Source organism: Gadus chalcogrammus, chromosome 16 (assembly GCF_026213295.1).
Source record: "Gadus chalcogrammus isolate NIFS_2021 chromosome 16, NIFS_Gcha_1.0, whole genome shotgun sequence".
NCBI lineage: Eukaryota > Metazoa > Chordata > Actinopteri > Gadiformes > Gadidae > Gadus > Gadus chalcogrammus.
Genome location: NC_079427.1, coordinates 22,188,036 through 22,210,450, shown reverse-complemented (window position 1 = coordinate 22,210,450; position 22,415 = coordinate 22,188,036). Strand labels below are relative to the sequence as shown.

At 46.9% G+C, this 22,415-nt stretch overlaps 1 protein-coding gene across 2 annotated transcripts; it reads right to left on the bottom strand.

Moving 5' to 3' along the window:
- Positions 1-374: 374 nt before the first annotated feature.
- Positions 375-4,312, bottom strand: LOC130405828 (dehydrogenase/reductase SDR family member 13-like). 2 transcript variants are annotated; one of them, XM_056611077.1, is made up of 5 exons: positions 4,079-4,312; positions 3,849-3,967; positions 3,007-3,130; positions 2,205-2,534; positions 382-1,493 (listed from the first exon to the last, which is right to left on the bottom strand). In XM_056611077.1, the coding sequence occupies exons 1-5, from the start codon at positions 4,203-4,205 to the stop codon at positions 1,240-1,242; spliced, it is 954 nt and encodes a 317-aa protein (XP_056467052.1). In that variant the 5' UTR covers positions 4,206-4,312; the 3' UTR covers positions 382-1,239. The 2 variants fall into 2 exon arrangements, with proteins under 2 accessions (XP_056467053.1, XP_056467052.1); XM_056611078.1 differs by lacking the exon at positions 4,079-4,312 and having other exon boundaries at positions 375-1,493; positions 3,007-3,155; positions 3,849-3,951.
- Between the last annotated feature and the right edge of the window lie 18,103 nt (positions 4,313-22,415).

Sequence of the window (22,415 nt, the reverse complement as noted above, 5' to 3'; positions counted from 1 at the left end):
AACTCCCTGTGTGACCTGTTGAGACATGTTTGAGACATTCTGAGATGTCCTTGAAATTCCTGGATGAGACAAGAACCATTCCTCTCCATGGATGTCCAAATAATATCCATCTAAATATCAGAATATAGTGTCCCACCGTGTATATTTTTTGGGCTAAATCCATTTGATCATAACTACTTCAAGAATGTAAGAATATAATCACAAGGTGAAATCTGTGCAACTCTCTTGCACCAAGTATATTATAAGAACTTCTTATAATATACTTGGTGCAAGAGAGTTGCACTCATTCATCATAGTTGTATTCAAAACTTGACCGAACATGATGGCCAAAAAAAGATCATGTCACATTAATCACCCATTATTATATCACTATTTATTCTGTATATAGAAATGTCTGGAGAAATGCATTTTATATATGCATACATAGACATTTTGGTTGATTCAATGAGAATCATGAAAAGCAGTTGTTTTATGAACTTTGTTTGCTTCATTCATGATTATTCGAGGGCGACAGGTGTAATGGGTGATAATTGATGAATATAACATTCTTAGCCATAGTCCAATAGGGAACCGTTTTATACTGTATATTCTTTTACATGTTTTCTTCCTTTGAAGATAAATGAGGGGCCTCATATTTTGTAATGAATAACAGAATAACAAAAAAAAGGTGTAAAGCTTATAGCTTTATTACAAATTGGATTGGCATTGAGCACACCGTTATATTAAGATAGATATTGAACATTACACAAGATTTTACACATTCAAGCGTTATCCTTAATTTTCTTTCATTAATTTGATGTATGTTGGTTATTTCTTCCCTTATAGAGTAAAGATAGAAGAGGTGCCCCATTATTGTGGCTATAAACCTTACAATTAACCTGTTAACCCAAAACTGCCAGTAGTCATTAACAAACACAATCACCATTAACCATAGATTGCCTATAACCCAGAGAGGGCAATTTGAGTAATTGTTTACATCCTTTAAGTTTTCAATCATCAATCAATCAATCAATCAATCATTTGTATAAGAATATATCAGAATGGTTAAAGAAGTTTGAAATATACTCATGTGAAGAGAGGGGAGTTAAAACACATCTTCATTAATTACAGCGCCCCCTAGAGGTCAAAGGTCACCATATGTGAAAGAGTTGCTGAGAAATTGGCTTATTTTCTGTTTGGCGACTTTGCCGTCAAGTTTGATTGGCTGTCACAGCAAAACGGTAATTCCAAACTGTCCGACTAGCTAGTCAACCTTTCACTGACCTCCCACAGCTTATTAGCCAGGCTGTCGTCACGGCCCTGTGAGCCAACCTGCTGCGGCCTACAGGAGGAGAAGTAGCGTCCGCTGAGGGGTTCGATTCCAACCTCCAGAGCGCAGTGCAAGGTGGTCTGGCATCCAGCTTCAGTGTCCAGGAAGAAGAGCTTAGCCACAGGCAGGAGAAAGAACCGTTGCCATGCATGCATGTTGCGAAGAAACTCTGTATATACGACCCCTGGAAAGAAAAACAATATGTAAGACAAAGATATTTAATTGAACTGCACCTACAAATTAATTCTTTAAATTAAATATTATAACTAAATTCCCAGCACTTTTATCAGCAAATCGCACCTTTAAACACAACAAGAAAACAATATATCTGCCTTTGAAAAGCGGTGTTCCTTTGGTCTGTTTGAATCTTCTTTTTGCTAAATGATACACTGGTGACACTGACCTGGGTGAAGGCTGTAGCTAACCCTAACCCTAACCCTAACACTGGTGACACTGACCTGGGTGAAGGCTGTAGCTAACCCTAACCCTAACACTGGTGACACTGACCTGGGTGAAGGCTGTAGCTAACCCTAACCCTAACCCTAACACTGGTGACACTGGTGACACTGACCTGGGTGAAGGCTGTAGCTAACCCTAAACCTAACACTGGTGACACTGACCTGGGTGAAGGCTGTAGCTAACCCTAACCCTAACCCTAACACTGGTGACACTGACCTGGGTGAAGGCTGTAGCTAACCCTAACCCTAACCCTAACCCTAACCCTAACACTGGTGACACTGACCTGGGTGAAGGCTGTAGCTAACCCTAACCCTAACCCTAACACTGGTGACACTGACCTGGGTGAAGGCTGTAGCTAACCCTAACCCTAACACTGGTGACACTGACCTGGGTGAAGGCTGTAGCTAACCCTAACCCTAACACTGGTGACACTGACCTGGGTGAAGGCTGTAGCAGGTGACCCCTGTCCCCCCCAGTCGGTTTGCCAGCTCCCTGGTGAAGAGCACATTACAGAGCTTGCTGTTGCAGTACGACCGGATGGCGTACAGCCACGCCGACTGGCTCCACACCAGGTCCTTCTCTGACAGCAGCAGGGAACAATCAACAGCGCCCAAGCGGTGGAGCAGCGCCGACACGGTAACCACACGGCTCGGGGTGCACTGCTGCAGTCGCTCCAGTAAAAGGTTTGTGAGAAGGAAATGCCCAAGGTGGTTTACCCCAAACGCCACGCCAAAGCCGTCCTTTGTGTACCCGGAACCCATCACACCTGCAAGGTGAAAGTTGCATGTTGTAAAGCAATAATTCCTCTTTATAATTTAATCTTGGATGATCCAAAATTTCGATATTAGCAACTTTTTTCTAATATTATTACACTTAAATGGACATTACCGGTCAGAGTGATCCAAGAATCGATCCAATTAGAGATTAACAATACAATTAAGCTAAATTAATTTTCTTTTAACAAAGTAAGGTCACGACCATATTCTGAACTCAATGGCTGCATAGGCCAATCTGGTGTTCATGGCGAAAAGGACCAAAAGAACCGAAAAGGGAAAGACACATATTAATACATCCTTTAGCAACAATGGGACAACAATGTACATTACCCTGCCTGCTGATTCTATATCAGCAGGCTGATACTAAATCTGATACTAAAGAACATTCCGCTGTTGAGTTGGTCAATATCTTAAGTATTTAGGGCGATTAAAATGTATGCATACGCTCTGTCTTGTACAAACCTGCATTGTTGATCAGAAGGTCCAATCTAGGCTCAGTCTCCAGGAAGGTTTTGGAAAAGGCACGAACAGACTTCAAGCTTCCCAGATCCAACTGCATGAACATCACCTCATTGTTCCCGCTCTCCTTTAGGATATAAGGATATACGACACTGAGAATAAAAACACAAAAATGTCTATGAAAAAGCCTTTTACTAACGATAATTATTTAAACAAAGTATGTGTTAGTCACCAAAGCATTTTGCTATTTCAATTATGATGAAAAATACCTTAAGTAAAAATAGTGCTGCACCTTAAGTCTTTTTTGGATGATAAATTGGAATGCTTAAAAAAAAATATATATATAGTTTGAGGGTTATTTAAAATGAAATAATGATGTCATCTTCGAATAAGCTCCTTAAACCTTAGATACATTTCTAGTATGCTTAGTGTTGCATTATTAGCTAAAATTAGGTGCAATAAGGTACACAGTCTTATATCCTCTTCTTTTCTCTAGTTTTTCCAAAATGAAAAAACCCAACTATGGTCTCGTCAGAACAGCTGAATAAGTGGAACCATAAAAACCAAGGAGTCAAAGCACATCCTAACGGAGATGGTCTTGTGGCGACCATCTTAGTTTGTCCAGTTATAATTTCATACATCATACACTTAAAAGGCACCTCAATTGCATGGTAACCTCACTTCAATGGCACCTCAAACTCTTGAGACAGTGGAAAGGATGATGCATCTAGATCCTTTCATTGTTGGAGTGTCCGACAAAGAAAGGCTATAGAGGCTTGCCAGTGAGTGATAAACCATACTGGAGAGGATTGTGACTGTCTGATTTGGTCTGAATCTGCCCTTACTCTTCGGATGTCATAAACAGCAGCCTCAGCTTTCTCCTTGTGGCGGCATGCCAAAATGACTCTTGCACCTCTTCTGGCTAAATCCAATGCTGTGGCTTTTCCAATGCCAGTATTACTTCCTGCACAAAGAGGCAAGAGCAAACGCACATTGACACTGCTATCGTGTACGGCATGTTAAATAAATTAATAAATGGATATTGGGTTAACGTATTAATCTGACAACGTCACACCTGTCACTATTGCAGTCTTCCCCTTTATGTTTACAGAACTTGTGCATCTCCTTCCTTTAAGAACATTATAGATAACAATAAGATATAAGGTGATTGCTCCGGCGAGAACAGTTAACACAACCGACATGATCGCATGTAGATTTTATCGCATGTATAGATCATCTTAAACCATGGCTCTATAACAACAAAGGTTTAAACAAATGGATATGAACCGTTTTGGTTCCCTACGATTACACTCCGGGTTGAATTTCGCCAGCTACAACCACACATTGGTTCCGCCCCTAGCCTCCACTAGGCTCACATCCAGGGGAGATTCTAGGTTCGGACTTTTGGGGGGGCTCAGCCCCCAGGAAGCCACAGGGGTATATGAAGTATATAAAGGTGGGGGGGGGGGGGGATTTTGAAGATCGTAGATGTGATTTCCTGCATTCTGCTGCATTTTAGGGTGACCTGGTGGAGATCTTAAATTTATTCTGGTGGGGGGTATATCTATCTATTGATCTATCAATCCAACACATTGTATATATTTGAACATTCTGCTGGTTTATTGTCAGAAAATCACAGACCTTTTGTAACAGTTTAACCTCAGTTAAACTCATAATACCAATGAGTATTTCATCCCAGAGGAAATGATTAAACACATTTTTAGCTCTTAAAGAATAAATCAATTGTTTATAACTTAACATTTTTATCGAAGTTATAGACAACACTGTTTTAAATGTAGTATTATTATATTATCCATGATTTTTCTTTTGTCCTGTCCAGGGGCCTCATGTACTAAGGTTGCGTACGCACAAAAACGTGGCGTACGTCCTTTTCCACGCTCACGTTCAGATGTACAAAACGTGAAATGACCGTAAAAATGTGCGGTCCCCACGCCAGCTCCAGGGGCCTCATGTACTAAGACTTGCGTGGATTTCATACTGAAACTTGGCGTACGCCAAAACCCAGAAACTGTCTTACGCACAAATAAATTCAGATGTATCAAAGTGTGCGAACGCATGGATCCAAGCAAGTTTCTTTTGTACATCTCGATCAACGTGGAATTGAGCGCACATGCCGAGGTGCCAAACTCCTCCCTGTCCACGCCCTCATTTAAATATGCAATTTCATTTAAATAGGCCTCTGGACCTGAGATTCACCTCTTAATCCGATCACCTGGCACCATGAACAGAGGCAAAAAACGAAACTTCACGGAGTCTGAGCTCGAGATTTTGCTCCACGAGGTAGAAATGCGCAATCATATGCTATTGGAACCCTGTCAACAGGGATAAATGCAAAACAAAAGAGAAGTGAGTGGGAGTGTGTTTGCGAGGCCGTCAATGCAGTGGGGTCTCAGCAGCGCACACACTCTGAAATTAAAAAAAAGTGGTCAGACCTCAAGGTGGAGGTGAAGCGGAGGGTTTCTGCCCACCGCCGAAGCGTGACCGCAACAGGTGGGGGGACGGGAGTGGGGGAACTCTCCCCCCTTCGATTTGAGAGTGGCCGCTTTGATCGGTGACACAGCTCTCACCGGAGTGGTGGGAGCCCATGAAGGGGACGCCGATGCGACTTTCCGTCTCGTAAACGGTCGTTGCCATTTGAAACGGTCGATGCCATTTCCGAACATTTCCGATTGCGTCCGCTCTCCGATCTTGAATTGATTAGCCGCGTTGCCCAATCAGCGTTGAGCTTGACCCGACGTCACTGGAAGAGAGTAGTGAGCTTGGACAGAAGCATACGGCCGACATCTTTCTTTATTCTGTGTGGAAATAGTAACATAGTTACGCCATTAAATGCTTTTATGGAAACATTTTTAACGAGAAATGTGCATTTTACTTTCATAATGTTCGCTCGGTGAATGTGAAGGATGTTTGGTTTGATAGTTATGACGAAGAGGGAACGCTCCGTTCACTTACATGGACAGAGTCTCTGGTTGCTAAGCAACCTCAACGTCTTGGCGGACTATATATCTGCTGATCAACACTACGAATGCTGGAAACACACCAGACACACCATGTGAAGTTATTTAACCCGATTATTGTTATTTATATCCGAGCATATCAGTCTTTATCATGGGTGTCTTTACGGGGACAGTTGCTGTTGGCATCTTACATTCAAAGGCCAACTGTGAATAATGTACTTAAGGTAATCATCCTTAAATTGTATTGATGAATAGCTGACAGATGTAAGTTTATTTTATTCAAATATCATCCCTTAAATTCAAATTGTTGCTAAGCAAAAGAGCCATTATAGCAAAAAGTGTTGCAACTGTCCCAGGTCTCCTCTATTCAATCAATCATTATGTATGACTGGCATAGATAGTTTCATAATTACTCACGGCAACTGAAACATTCCACCCTGTGCTGTTTTTAACTGACTCCAAGAGCGGACGCAATCGGACATGGTCGGAAATGGCATCGACCGTTTCACGAAGCATTCGGAATTCAAGATCGGAGAGCGGACGCAATCGGAAATGTTCGGAAATGGCATCGACAGTTTCAAATGGCAACGACCGTTTACGAGACGGAAAGTCGCGACGCCGATCATCCCCAGGGTAAATATGCTGAAGTCATAAATGCTGTAATTATACTGGTCATACAATTGGCTGCTTGCAATACACATAAGTTGTGCGTAAAGATGCCAGGATATTAAAGACTTTGACTCGTGTTTATTAACTTAATTTTTTTATTTTTGAATAGACAAGCAAGGAGAGGGCACGGATTGCTCCGTCGGCCCCGGCGTCTCCTCCGTCGGCCCCGGCGTTTCCAGCGCCCTTCGGATTTGACCATTTGCGATGTCCTCTAACAACGCTAACGCAGCCATTTTTAAAACAATTTTCTTCATCCATTGCGCATGCTTATATAGCCACCCATATAATTGCAAGGTGTGTTAATTGTTCATTAGTGTGTCTCTGATGTGCAAATCACTCTGAGTCATTGTTTTCACCTTTTTTCCCAGTTTCCCAGCGTCACCTCTAAGTGTCGCCAAAGGAACAATAGCTGTAGAAACGTGCGTACGACAGCTCTGGAGCTGGCGTGGGGACCGCACATTTTTACGGTTTTTACCTTATTTTACATTTTTACCTTAGTACATGAGGCCCCAGGGGCCTCATGTACTAAGGTTGCGTACGCACAAAAACGTGGCGTACGTCCTTTTCCACGCTCACGTTCAGATGTACAAAACGTGAAATGACCGTAAAAATGTGCGGCCCCCACGCCAGCTCCAGAGCTGTCGTACGCACGTTTCTACAGCTATTGTTCCTTTGGTGACACTTAGAGGTGACGCTGGGAAACTGGGAAAAAAGGTGAAAACCATGACTCATCAGAGTGATTTGCACATCAGAGACACACTAATGAACGATTAACACACCTTGCAATTATATGGGTGGCTTTAAAAGCATGCGCAATGGATGAAGAAAATTGTTTTAAAAATGGCTGCGTTAGCGTTGTTAGAGGACATCGCAAATGGTCAAATCCGAAGGGAACGTATATTTAGGGAACGCGAGGACTTACTCGCAAATGATGATGATTGGCTCATGAGCCGATTTCGTTTCCCCAGGCCAGTATTACTGGAGCTGTGCGCAGAGCTGCGGCCGGCCCTAGAGCGCCACACAGCCAGGAGCCAGGGGTTGTCCGTGCCCACACAGGTGCTGACCACGCTGGGGTTCCTGGCAACAGGGGCCTTCCAGCGGGAGCTGGAATGTGCCAGTCCACCCTGAGCCGAGCCATGCCAGCTGTGTGCCCTGATGGAGTGTGTCAAGCAGTCAGCACCTGATGCTCTGCCTAATGCAGAAATCCTTCTTCGCGACCAGTTCGTGGAGCATGTGCTTGATGGTGCCCTTCGCAGGGAATTGAAGCAGTTCATTCGTCGCGACCCAACTGCTTCTCTGCTTGACACACGTGGAGAGGCCATTAGATGGGAGAGGGAGGGCTCTCCAAGGGGTGTTAGGGAACGTAGCCACTCTCTTCCTTTGGCCCACGGTTTACAGTATGGAGTGCAGGGTAGTTCTCGCCCCGCCCCTCTTGTCTCACCCCATGACTCAGAGTTGAGCGAAGTGAAGGCTCTCTTGAAACGTCAACAAGGACAGCTTGACCAACTGGCCCAGACCATGGCTTCTTTGCAGGCTCGTCCTTTTCCACCTCGGCCCCCTCGCAATGGGCCTTTGATCTGCAGAAGATGTCAACAGCCAGGTCATTATGCCAGTGATTGTGATGGGGAGCGAGTCCCCCCTCGTCCCCGTGCTGGTTCTTTGACTGGTCGACCTACTACTGGGGCTGGATTTTCCCGCCCTGCATTTCAGCCGGAAAACTGACGCCCACTGAGCTGCGGAGCCAAAGCTCAGTTGGGGAGGCTAGAGGCTCGCAACCTGACCTCATTGATCGGATAATGGCACCGTGTCCCCATATTGATGTCTTGATGGGTGGGGTCACGGTTTCATGCTTGTTAGATAGTGGTTCCATGGTGTCTACGATCCCTGAAAGTTTCTTTGTAGAACATTTTTCATCATGGGGCCAGGAGCGCCTTCGGTCTTGTAATTGGCTGCTATTGCGGGCAGCTAATGGTCTTTGTATCCCGTACATCGGTTACTTGGAGCTGGATGTGACCTTGTGTGGAAAAGTGGTCCCTGGTTGTGGGATTCTGGTGGTGAGAGACCCTCCTGATGCTGCATCTGCTTCCCCGGGGATCTTGGGGAGCAACATCATTCGTCGATGCTATCGTGAACTCTTTGCCATGTATGGCCCCGCCCTCTTCAATGTGCCGTCGGTGGTTCAAGCCCCAGGCCCAGTCCTTGAAGCCTTGCAACGGTGCCATCAGGCCACCACAGAACATCAGAGAAACATCACTGGTTCCGCCCGGGTTCGTGGGAGACGGGCAATACGAATACCTGGTGGAGTACTGAAGCTTGTGGCAACTACCTGTGCAGAGCAGCGGGCTGGTCAGGCTGCGCTGTTTGAACCAACAGAGTCTGGCCTGCCAGCAGGGCTGCTGACTTTTCCTTGTGTGGTCCAGGTTACCCGTGGTACAGTTTACGTCCCAGTGGTCAATGTGGGGACGACTGATGTCCTTCTCTACCCACGTGTTGGTCTTGGCGCTTTAAGTAGTGCGCAGGTTGTCAGTCTACCAGCTGGCGTAACTGAGGTGAAGCTCACTACAGCCTCAGTTTCATCCCATGCAGCTGCTGGCACAACAACGGGTGGGGTACAAGCTGGGGACCTGTCCGCTTTAACCGAGCAAGAGCAGAGTGAGGTGCATGCTCTGCTGCAGAAATACCAGACAATTTTCTCGACTCACGACGGTGACTTGGGTTGTACCAACCTTATCTCTCACGAGATTCCCTTGCTGGACGAGATTCCGGTGAGACAGCGGTACCGACGGATACCACCTTCGGAGTACGAGGAGGTGAAGGCTCACATTGACCAGTTACTTGAAGCTAAGGTGATCCGGGAAAGCAATAGCCCTTTTGCTTCCCCCATTGTTCGTGGAGGGGTTCGCTAAGCTGGCAGGCCCCCTGCATAAGTTGGTGGCAGAGCATGCAGGTACCCGGTCCAAGCGAGGCTCTGGGCGGGATTTGGGCTCTGCATGGACACCCCAGTGTGAGCAAAGCTTCGAAGCTTTGAAGGCGAAGTTGGTCTCGGCCTCAGTGCTGGCCTATGCAGATTTTGCACGCCCGTTTATCTTGGAAATCGATGCAAGTCACAGTGGCCTGGGAGCTGTCCTTTCACAGGAGACTGACGATGGTGTTCGGCTAGTGGCGTACGCAAGCAGAGGGCTTCGACCCACGGAGCGCAACATGGAAAATTACAGTTCGATGAAACTGGAGTTCCTTGCACTCAAGTGGGCGATGGGAGAGAAGCTCCGGGAGTATTTGTTGGGGCATAAAAGTGTGGTCTTCACGGACAACAACCCGTTGAGTTACCTAAATTCTGCCAAGTTGGGGGCCGTAGAACAGCGGTGGGCCTCCCAATTGGCTGTCTTTGATTTCGAGATCAAGTATCGTTCGGGACGCGCCAATAGGAATGCTGATGCCCTCTCCCGGCAGTATCTGTCAGGGTCCAGTCTGGCTGAACGGGTGCTACCTGGCACTTCGATCCCACTGCTCCCCCAGTCAGCTTCAGTCTCGGCTCCATTGGTACCTGCAGCCCAGGCCGCGGTGTCTGTCTTCCGGGGCCATTCTCCATCTGACCTTCGTTCCTTACAGGAGGCAGATTCTCTCTTGGGTGACAACTTTCTGCGCTTTTGGCGGAGGCGGGTTAAACCGACTCAAGAGGAGAGGCAACAACTCCCTGCCTTAGCTTTGACGCTCCTGAGAGAATGGGACCGTTTGGTCGAACAAGGTGGTGTACTGTACCGCCGGGCTTTCCGTTCAGATGGGGGGGAAGGGTGTTTCCAGCTTGTTCTGCCTGCTGTCCTTAAGAAGGAGACCCTGACCCAGTTGCATCAAGACCATGGTCACCAAGGTATCGAGCGCACCACAGAACTGGTACGACAGCGCTGTTACTGGCCGAGAATGTCTGCTGACATCAAGGAGTGGGTCCAGACCTGCGAACGCTGCCAAGTTGCCAAAGATTCAGGGTCGGTGCCCCACAGCTTTATGGGTCACGTGCTAGCGTCCCGGCCGAACGAGATTGTCGCCATCGACTTTACATTGCTAGAACCATCACAGAACGGGTTGGAGAACGTTTTAGTGATGACCGATGTGTTTAGTAAATACACTGTGGCAGTCCCAACCCGGGACCAGCGTGCTGTGACGGTTGCCCAGGTCTTGCTGACCGAATGGTTTTTCCAGTTCGGCGTTCCAAGCCGCATTCACTCCGACCAGGGTCGGAGCTTTGAGAGTTCCCTGATCCACCAGCTCTGCCGCTTGTACGAGGTTGACAAATCGCGAACCACTCCTTACCTTCCAGCCGGCAACGGACAGGTCGAACGCTTTAATCGGACGCTCCATGACTTATTGCGAACCTTGCCAGTCTCCCGGAAGCGGGATTGGGTTTCTTGTCTTCCTCATGTGTTGTTTTGTTATAACACTACGCCACATCAAAGTACAGGGGAGTCACCTTTCTTCCTGATGTTTGGTCGAGAGCCCAGGCTCCCTGTGGACTTTCTTTTGGGCCGGGTCCAGGACCCTGAGCCAGGGGACGTACAGAACTGGATGACCGAGCATCAGGCAAGGCTCAGAGTGGCATTTGAGAATGCTCGTGGTAGGTTGTTGGCCGCTGCAGGTCAACGGAAGGAACGACATGATCGGCATGTTCGAGAGGCCCCTTTGCAGGTGGGCTGGCTGGTCTATCTCCGAGACCTTGGTGTCAGGGGTCGACACAAGCTTCACGACAAGTGGAGCCCAGTGCTCTACCAGGTGCTGAAAGCCCCATCCGGCAGTGGAGCAGTTTACACCATTGCCCCTGCTGAGGAGCTCCACAAGGCTCGGCAGGTGCATCGGAATATGCTGAAGGCTCAGGTTGTGTCCAGTGCATGCCCTCCCAGGGTGCTTCCTCCACCCGCTCCGACGGCGCCCATAGGTTTCCCTGACTCACCTGAAGATGGGGAACTATGGCTGCTGGCCCGTGACAGTTCTGCACCTTCCGCCATTGAGGCACTAGCTCGACCTTGCCCTACGGGACCTGTTACTATGACTCTAGCAGGCGCTGGGCCTGACCCAGGTCCAGGCCCAAGTGCGGAGCCAGAGCGTGTTCATTCTGTGGCTCCGCCCTCTAGTGGTCAGCCTAGCTCTTCTCAGCCAACTCGGCGTCGTACTGGCCGTTCCACCGCCGGTCAACATTCCAACCTTCATCGTCTTCCCCAACCGGTGGGCATCAGGGGTAATGGGGTACTTGAATTTGCAGGTCCTGTGGTAAATGCACAGTCTGTTCTGTTTAGGCCTTGGTCCTAGGTGGTTTGGTTAACAAATAGTCTGCCGTCGGGGCGACGACGCAGAGAGTGGGGGTGGAATGTGGCAGGTTGAGTGTTGCTCCTCCTCCACTCAGGTGATTTCTGGTGGGCAGATTGCAGAGTGGTTTCACCTGTATAAGTGCTGCGCCTTCTCTGGCGCTCACACTGCTGCCTGGCACTCGTGGCGAGGACTCGGTGTGGCGTCTGTTAGTTGTTGGTTTGTTGTCGGTTGGTGTGCCGTGCTTCAGTCACTTGAAGCGTTGTGGCCGTGTTGTTCGGGGGCGGCATTGTGAAGAGTGAGGGGAGTGTGGCATCCGCTCTGTACTGTTGCCGCAGCCGGTGATCAGTTTCGGGGGCGTAAAGCTCTCTTCGTTCGGCTGTTGGAGCCGCAGCGGTGCTTTTGCTTTTCTTCCTCCTCCTGTGCTCTGGTGAAGCTGCCCTGCACGGCTCTGTGACGTAGCCTACACCTGGCGATCCCCAAACGTAAACCATCCACGGCCTCTGGTCCTGGGGCGGCCGCTCTGTCTTCGCCAGCCGCTCCGTCTTCTCCATCCACTCCGTCGTCTTCATCATCTTCGGCTGCTCCGGCACAGTTGCCTTTTTCCACACAGTCCGATGTGGCGGTTGCATTCCCACGCAGCGCTAAGTTTTCAGTCCCACCACAATTCTTATCGGTTTGGTTAATTGTCTGCTTTTCCTTTCATCTTTGTGTGTTTGTGTTCTTTAGTTTATTTGTTTGGGTTAAATCCTATACATACATATATTTTTGTGTTGCGTTTTGTTGACCCATTTGGGGTTAAGCATATCAATATTTTCTTATTATTTCTGATCTATTGCTTTGGGGTTCAACGGATTATTTTCTGTTTAGTTTAACATAGCTGTTGGGTTTGTGTATGTGTGTGTTTTATTATAGTCCTCTGTTTTAAATGATTGTCGTAACAACCTGAGTGTCTCGCCACAACAGTAGTGTAATTTTGTGTTTCTTTCTTGTGTTTCCAGGACAGGAGCTGGTGTAGCGGGCGGCAGGCTTTGATTTGGTTTGTAGTGGTTCTTTTGTGGTTTTGAGTTTATTTAGTCTGACCGCCTCGCTACCGCCTAGCTCTGTGCCTGTTGTATTTATTTCTACTTTGACTTGACACTTCATTGGTTGTTGAGGTCCCTGAGCTCTTTTAATTCTGCTTACCGTAGATAAATAAAATTACATCTTTTGTAAGTCCGTCTCTCGTCCTTTATACCAAACGTGCAACGAACTGTGTGACCAACTGTGTGACCTCTGGTTGGCCAAAGTACAGGGCCAAGGTTGTATTTCCTGGGGTGCAATTCCCCAGGTGGCGTTGTCGAGCAACTTTCCCCCCCCTTCTCTCCATTATGCCACATATTGTTCCTTTGGCGACACTTGGTGACGCTGGGAAACTGGGAAAAAAGGTGAAAACAATGACTCAGAGTGATTTGCACATCAGAGACACACTAATGAACAATTAACACACCTTGCAATTATATGGGTGGCTATAAAAGCATGCGCAATGGATGAAGAAAATTGTTTTAAAAATGGCTGCGTTAGCGTTGTTAGAGGACATCGCAAATGGTCAAATCCGAAGGGCGCTGGTGACGCCGGGGCCGACGGAGGAGACGCCGGGGCCGACGGAGCAATCCGTGCCCTCTCCTTGCTTGTCTATTCAAAAATAAAAAAATTAAGTTAATAAACACGAGTCAAAGTCTTTAATATCCTGGCATCTTTACGCACGACTTATGTGTATTGCAAGCAGCCAATTGTATGACCAGTATAATTACAGCATTTATGACTTCAGCATATTTACCTTGGGGATGATCGGCGTCCCCTTCATGGGCTTTGAAAGCGGCCACTCTCAAATCGAAGGGGGAGAGTTCCCCCACTCCCGTCCCCCCACCTGTTGCGGTCACGCTTCGGCGGTGGGCAGAAACCCTCCGCTTCACCTCCACCTTGAGGTCTGACCACTTTTTTTTCATTTCAGAGTGTGTGCGCTGCTGAGACCCCACTGCATTGACGGCCTCGCAAACACACTCCCACTCACTTCTCTTTTGTTTTGCATTTATCCCTGTTGACAGGGTTCCAATAGCATATGATTGCGCATTTCTACCTCGTGGAGCAAAATCTCGAGCTCAGACTCCGTGAAGTTTCGTTTTTTGCCTCTGTTCATGGTGCCAAGTGATCGGATTAAGAGGTGAATCTCAGGTCCAGAGGCCTATTTAAATTAAATTGCATATTTAAATGAGGGCGTGGACAGGGAGGAGTTTGGCACCTCGGCATGTGCGCTCAATTCCACGTTGATCGAGATGTACAAAAGAAACGTGCTTGGATCCATGCGTTCGCACACTTTGATACATCTGAATTTATTTGTGCGTAAGACAGTTTCTGGGTTTTGGCGTACGCCAAGTTTCAGTATGAAATCCACGCAACCATAGTACATGAGGCCCCAGGGGTCTCATTTATAACCGTTGCGTACGCACAAAACGGGGCTGAAATTTGCGTACGTGACTTTCCACGCCAAGGTTGTTGTCTATAAAAAACCGACTTGACGGGAGAATGTGCGCAGCCCTAAGCAAACTCTGACCCATGCGTACGCATGGTTTGGAGGAAAATGAGAAATGGCGACACAGATGGTGTGGTGGTGAACTGAAGTCAGACAGAAGAATTGTAGAGTGAGAAGAACGATAATGTTTTATCATCGCCCTTCATAAATTTAATTTCGAGCCGTATCATGCGTTAAATCTACGTAATCAGAATAATTTAAGTCAACTGCGTTATTTCTCAGTTATGACTCCAGAAACATCTCCTTAGAATAGAATTAAAAATAAATCTCTATATTTAATCCCGTCACTCCATACTGTCCACTGACGGCGCGACTGCATGGAATAAAGCATCCGTCCAACATGTGTCAATAACATAATATTTTTATGTGACACTGTAAACACATAATCAAATGTCAATTAAATCACAAGTGTGGAAAACCAAGCCACACTCATCACAATCGTTGTCCGTTACTCTTGATGCTTTTCATTAAGTGTTCTCGGTCAGTCTACCGTAACCCTATAAATACAGAGGTGAGCGCCGTGGTAATGCTGCACCATATGGCACTTCTGGCGGACCATGCAAATGGCAGGATTCGGAGGGAGAGGGTCTTTAGGGACCATAACGATTTATTGGTAGGCTACATAAAAATATGTACCTTTATGTCAGATGAGTCCACTTCTTTTTTAATTCTGGGACTGTGCGCTCCGTGCTACTGACAGAGTTCACTGCTGCAGCAACATGTTGCCGCTCACTCTGCTTTTTGTCGTTGGCGATCCCATCCGTGACCGCCGAACAAAACTACTTCTCGGGCCTCCATTTCACCCACAAGTGTCTCCACTTCAGCCTCCGTGAAATTTCGCTTTTTTGCTTTTCTCAGTACTTCTGCCATTGTTTCCGACAAGACATAGCCTAATACTTGCATCTGAGTCTGTTTTATATGCAGATCGCATTCATGAGGTCATTTGCATTCACCATTTATGGTTAAAAAGGGGCGTGTACAGGGCGGAACGTGAAGCTGATTCAGCTGCGCACACTTGTAGTCAGTATGTGATTTATAAAGCAAAGATTGCGTACAGGTGTGCGTACGCAGTGTTTTATAAATCCGAATATTTTTTTGGCGCACGCAAAACTTGGCTTCTGGGCGTACGCACATTTTTAGTAACGATCCCACGCACAGTTTTATAAATGAGACCCCAGGGGCCTCATGTACTAAGACTTGCGTGGATTTCATACTGAAACTTGGCGTACGCCAAAACCCAGAAACTGTCTTACGCACAAATAAATTCAGATGTATCAAAGTGTGCGAACGCATGGATCCAAGCACGTTTCTTTTGTACATCTCGATCAACGTGGAATTGAGCGCACATGCCGAGGTGCCAAACTCCTCCCTGTCCACGCCCTCATTTAAATATGCAATTTCATTTAAATAGGCCTCTGGACCTGAGATTCACCTCTTAATCCGATCACCTGGCACCATGAACAGAGGCAAAAAACGAAACTTCACGGAGTCTGAGCTCGAGATTTTGCTCCACGAGGTAGAAATGCGCAAGCATATGCTATTGGAACCCTGTCAACAGGGATAAATGCAAAACAAAAGAGAAGTGAGTGGGAGTGTGTTTGCGAGGCCGTCAATGCAGTGGGGTCTCAGCAGCGCACACACTCTGAAATTAAAAAAAAGTGGTCAGACCTCAAGGTGGAGGTGAAGCGGAGGGTTTCTGCCCACCGCCGAAGCGTGACCGCAACAGGTGGGGGGACGGGAGTGGGGGAACTCTCCCCCTTCGATTTGAGAGTGGCCGCTTTGATCGGTGACACAGCTCTCACCGGAGTGGTGGGAGCCAATGAAGGGGACGCCGATCATCCCCAAGGTAAATATGCTGAAGTCATAAATGCTGTAATTATACTGATCATACAATTGGCTGCTTGCAATACACATAAGTCGTGCGTAAAGATGCCAGGATATTAAAGACTTTGACTCGTGTTTATTAACTTAAATTTTTTATTTTTGAATAGACAAGCAAGGAGAGGGCACGGATTGCTCCGTCGGCCCCGGCGTCTCCTCCGTCGGTCCCGGCGTCTCCAGCGCCCTTCGGATTTGACCATTTGCGATGTCCTCTAACAACGCTAACGCAGCCATTTAAAAAAAAAAAATCTTCATCCATTGCGCATGCTTTTATAGCCACCCATATAATTGCAAGGTGTGTTAATTGTTCATTAGTGTGTCTCTGATGTGCAAATCACTCTGAGTCATTGTTTTCACCTTTTTCCCCAGTTTCCCAGCGTCACCTCTAAGTGTCGCCAAAGGAACTATAGCTGTAGAAACGTGCGTACGACAGCTCTGGAGCTGGCGTGGGGACCGCACATTTTTACGGTCATTTCACGTTTTGTACATCTGAACGTGAGCGTGGAAAAGGACGTACGCCACGTTTTTGTGCGTACGCAACCTTAGTACATGAGGCCCCAGGATTCTGTGACTTTTATTTTCTTAGTTACTATGCTGTTGCATGTCTTAGCCAATAGATGGCAGTGTGAGCTAAATAATAAAGTTCTGAACCACTAAAGTGGTGAAAGGAAAGAAAACTGTCTGGATGAAGGAATAATCAAAGGTACGTGAACTGTAATAACAATTTGAGGTTTATTAGGGGTCCAAGCCAACAGGTTGGATCCCTATTGTTTTTGTAAGGATTATTATTAGGGGTCCAAGCCAACAGGTTGGATCCCTATTGTTTTTGTAAGGATTTTTCCTATTATTATTCTTCCCCCCGTACTTGTTGGACTACAGCCCAAACCGTAAATGGTGCACACGCGCCAATTGCATGACTAGAACCAGTACCGGCACCGCTACTCAGATAACCAAATCCAGACATGCCGGCCACTAGGTGGCGCTATACCAAGGAAAGACACGTTTGGGGCTATAACTCCCACACCGAACCTCCCACATTCAAAACCTTGTACACACAGATTCACTGGAGTCTGCTGCATCTTTTGGTATAGGCCACGCCCATTTGCGTCTATGAATATTTTTCGCTAAATCGCGAAAACCGCAAAACTGTTTTTTCGCTACTCCTCGCACATTTCTTGACCAATCAACACCAAACTTTGCACACGGCATCTTCAGACGCACACGCAAAGAAATCATATACAGTTTTTTGATCCGACCTTCGACGACGAAACGGTAGAGTTTTGAATATTCTTTTATTAGCTAAATTAGACGTGGAAAATTAAAAAACCAAAAAATTCCAAAATTAGACATCGGATCGAGTCCAAATTTTAGACACATGTTGGTGCTAACCTTATTGACCTTCGATAAAAATTTCGGAAAATTTCGCCATTAGGGGGCGCAATAAACGAGGAAATTGTATATCTTCTACAAAAATTTCGCCGCGAAAACGCTACACTGACTTCTCGCTACTCCACAGGTTCAGGGTAGCGTTTTGAACACATGCTTCGCGTTTTTCCGGCGAAATGCACATTTCTTGTCGCGTTGTGCCGGCGAAATGCACACTTCTTGGACCCCTGCATAACTGCTTGCAGTTCTAGTTCCTATTATTCTTACCCCCCTAAAAGTGGGACCACAGCCCAAACCGTAAATGGTGCCGACACGCGAATTGCATGACTAGATCCAGATCTGTTCGGACTAAGCAGACGACAAAATCCAGACACGCCGGTCACTAGGTGGCGCTATACCAAGGAATACGCGTTTGGGGCTATAACTCCCACACCGAACCTCCCACAGTCAAAAACTTGTACCCACATATTCACTGGAGTCTGCTGCATCTTTTGGCATAGGCCACGCCCATTTGCGTCTATGAATATTTTTCGCAAAATCGCAAAAACCGCAAAACAGTTTTTTCCCTACTCCTCCCACATTTTTTGACCAATCAACACCAAACTTTGCACACGACATCTTCAGACGCACACGCAAAGAAATTATCGGACAGTTTTTTGATCCGACCGTCGACGACGAAACGGTAGCGTTTTGAATATTGGTATATTAGCTAAATTAGACGTGGAAAATCAAAAATCCAGAAAAATCCAAAAGTAGACATCGGAACGAGTCCAAATTTTACAGACATGTTGGTGCTAACCTTAATGTCGTTCAATAAAATTTTTGGAATATTTCGCCATTAGGGGGCGCAATAAACGAGGAAATTGTATATCTTCTTATTGGCCAAAGGAATGTTCTTCAAACTCAAAGGAAACCATCAAGGGGCAAACCTGAGTCTATATAAAAAATATGGCCAAGAATTATTAATGTGGGCGGGAGTTATTTGGCAAAGGAAAATTGTCTTTGGAAAATTTCGCCACAAGGGGTCGCAAATAAACGACGAAATAATATATCTCCTAACTGGGCAATGGAATGTTCTGAAAACGCGTTTTGGGCTATAACTCCCACACCGAAGCTCCCACAGTCAAAACCTTTATATCCACAGATTCACTGGAGTCAGCTGCATCTTTTGGCATACGCTGTTTCTCAATTTTTGAACACATGCTTCGCGTTGTGCCGGCGAAATGCACACTTCTTGGACCCCTGCATAACTGCTTGCAGTTCTAGTTCAATTTCCTTTGGGAAATTTTCACTCGATGACCAAAATGATGGACCAAAATTACCATATTTTCACAGTTACTGAAACACATTGGTTTTCAAAGTAAACTATACATGGTAAACATGGAAAATGGATACAAAAAATGTGAAGACAAAGTAAAATGCGAACTTCAAAAAATAATTGTTTTATTGAAATCCGAATATTGCATCAACATTCATTTTTATAAAACTTGTGATGCAAAAAAATCAATAAGTACATCATATACTAGACTAATATTATGAGAAACAGTTCACTATTTCGGGAGCACTAAACTATGTCGCCCTCACTTTCAGGGAGGCAAATCAATCAATCTATCGTTCAGGATCTATTTTCTCAAGAACATCACTCCCAACAGAGTCCAGACATGTTGAGAGTGATGCACACCATTATAAGCCTTTGCTGACTAAAACATGAAGCAATTCAAGAAGAGGCATAGATAGAATCACCTTGTGGTCAACTTAATAAAAAATAAATAAAGTGGTCATTTAATAGACATCTGACAGATTATTTCCTGGTCATGTTATAACACAGCTGGAAATCGTGGATTTTCTGATAAAGACTAGCTAGCCTCTTTGACAGACGAAACAGCAGAAACTATGTTAGATGCGCTCATGCTTCATTTTTGGTTTTGCAGGAGACGCCCACCTAACAATCAGAGGTAAGAGATTCCTGCAGGAAGATTGTGCTCGATTTCAAAGCCCTTTTGAGCCTGTTCATTAGTATATAACATCCATCCTCTCATTGCTTGTGTAAACTTAAAGGTAGAATATTAGATTTGAGGACGAATCAATAGGGTGGGCTAAGGCAAGTTTGGTTTAGCTTCGCGACTACTCACATCTGCCGTGTAGTTAACAGAAGGAGACAACACGAGTTCTATTTCATCCTTACTGACCGCCAGAGGCGGTGCATTAAGCACTGGATTTATCCGTCTCGCGCATGCGCAGTTCGAGTACCTATACCAACAAGGTCACATGTGACCCTCGTGACACCGGATTGGCTATATAGCCCGGTGTCGACAGAGGATCTGTTCCTTTCATCTTCTCGCAAAGACGCATGTAGCAGTACCGCTTGCGGATAGCGTATTCGCTTTTTGGAAAGGATCGCGCTCCAGACTGTGTGCAGCCTCGCGACCAAGGGTCGGAGCAACGGGTGAACTCGTCCTCCAGGGGCTGTTTGTCTGTACAGCGCTGAAAGGCTTCCTTTGAGTAGAAGCTTCCAAGTTTTGTTAGTAACACTTTTGTTAGAAGAATATATATATGATCGTTCAGTCACTTACCGGTGAAGGCAGCGCTCTCGCGTCCTCTCCCGGCAACACTGCTCTTATTATTTTCACTACTGGCTACATTGTACAGTTCGCTCCCTACTTGATAGCTCTCTGATAGAAACAGCTCGGCTGTGTTCTGGGTTACCAAATTTGTTTGGTAACACTTTTGTTTAAAAAAAAAGAAAAAATAATTCCGGTCAGTCACTTACCGGTGAAGTCAGCGTTCTCGCGTCCTCTCCCTGTAACGCCCCGTGCCCACTACATGCGTCCGTTGCGTGATCCCCATTGACTTTAATGGGGACGGACGCGCAATGCATTGTGGATCCGTATGTTCCGTTGGAGCCTTCGGCTCCGTCAGAAAGTTGAAAAATGTTCAACTTTTTGGCAGCGACGGATCCGTCATCCAATCAGATCGCTGTACGGTTGCTGATTGACACCGCGCCCTCATGGGTAAAATCCTCAGTTTGTCGATGCTCATGCTAATGATCATGTGTTTTTCCCCGCGTGTGATTTGTTGACCATTATGTTAATTTTGATGTGCCGGTCCCCGGACGTGATTGGCTGCTGCATCGGAGGGCCGAGGATCCGGGAGGATAAAGCACGGGCGAGCTCAACATCCTCGGCAGCTGGCCTTGGATATGAAGCTTGCCATATTGGGTCTTCGAATGGTTATTTGTTGGTTGATCGAGGTTCTTGTTAATTGCTACACGGGAACTTATCCCATGCTCTGGGCTAAATAAACAAATAAACAACTTCCAGTTAACCAAAGACATCTGGTTTTATGTTGCCACCCCTTCCCCTAGCGGGGTACGTAACAATCGCGTATGCAAATTTAAGCACTGTGACGCGACTCGGCCTCTGACGATACTGCATGGAAAGCGGGTCATCTTGCATCGCAACAAGCAGGAAGTAGCGGGAAGAACCCGGCGAAGCGATTTGATTGGCTGACGGATGCCTCTGCAAAGACTACTCCCCCATCAGTCAGCCACGCCTTCCCACATCAGTCAACGGTCGCATGTAGTGGGCACGGAGCGTAACACCCCGTGCCCACTACCTCCGTCAGTTGTCCGTTGCCCATTGACTTTGAATGGGGACGGACGCGCAATGCATTGTGGATCCGTCCGTTCAGTTGGAGCGTTCGCCACCGTCACGCCTCGTGCCCACTGCACCGTCAGTCAACGGACGTGGGAAGGCGTGGCTGACGGATGGGGGAGTAGTCTTTGCAGAGGCAACCGTCAGCCAATCAAATCGCTTCGCCAGGTTCTTCCCGCTTCTTCCTGCTTGTTGCGAGGCAAGAAGACCCGCTTTCCCGCTTTCCAGTATCGTCAGAGCCCGAGTCGCGTCACAGTGCTTAAATTTGCATACGGGATCTGATTGGATGACGGAACCGTCGCTGCCGAAAAAGTTGAACATTTTTCAACTTTTTGACGGTGGCGAACGCTCCAAGTCAACGGACGGATCCACAATGCATTGCGCGACCGTCCCCATTCAAAGTCAATGGGCAACGGACAACTGACGGAGGTAGTGGGCACGGGGCGTCACGCCTCGTGCCCACTGCACCGTCAGTCAACGGACGTGGGAAGGCGTGGCTGACAGATGGGGGAGTAGTCTTTGCAGAGGCATCCGTCAGCCAATCAAATCGCTTCGCCGGGTTCTTCCCGCTTCTTCCTGCTTGTTGCGAGGCAAGATGACCCGCTTTCCCGCTTTCCAGTATCGTCAGAGCCCGAGTCGCGTCGGCGTCACAGTGCTTAAATTTGCATACGCGATCTGATTGGATGACGGAACCGTCGCTGCCGAAAAAGTTGAACATTTTTCAACTTTCTGACGCCTCGTGCCCACTGCACCGTCAGTCAACGGACGTGGGAAGGCGTGGCTGACGGATGGGGGAGTAGTCTTAGCAGATGCATCCGTCAGCCAATCAAATCGGTTCGCCGGGTTCTTCCCGCTTCTTCCTGCTTGTTGCGAGGCAAGATGACCCGCTTTCCCGCTTTCCAGTATCGTCAGAGCCCGAGTCGCGTCACAGTGCTTAAATTTGCATACGCGATCTGATTGGATGACGGAACCGTCGCT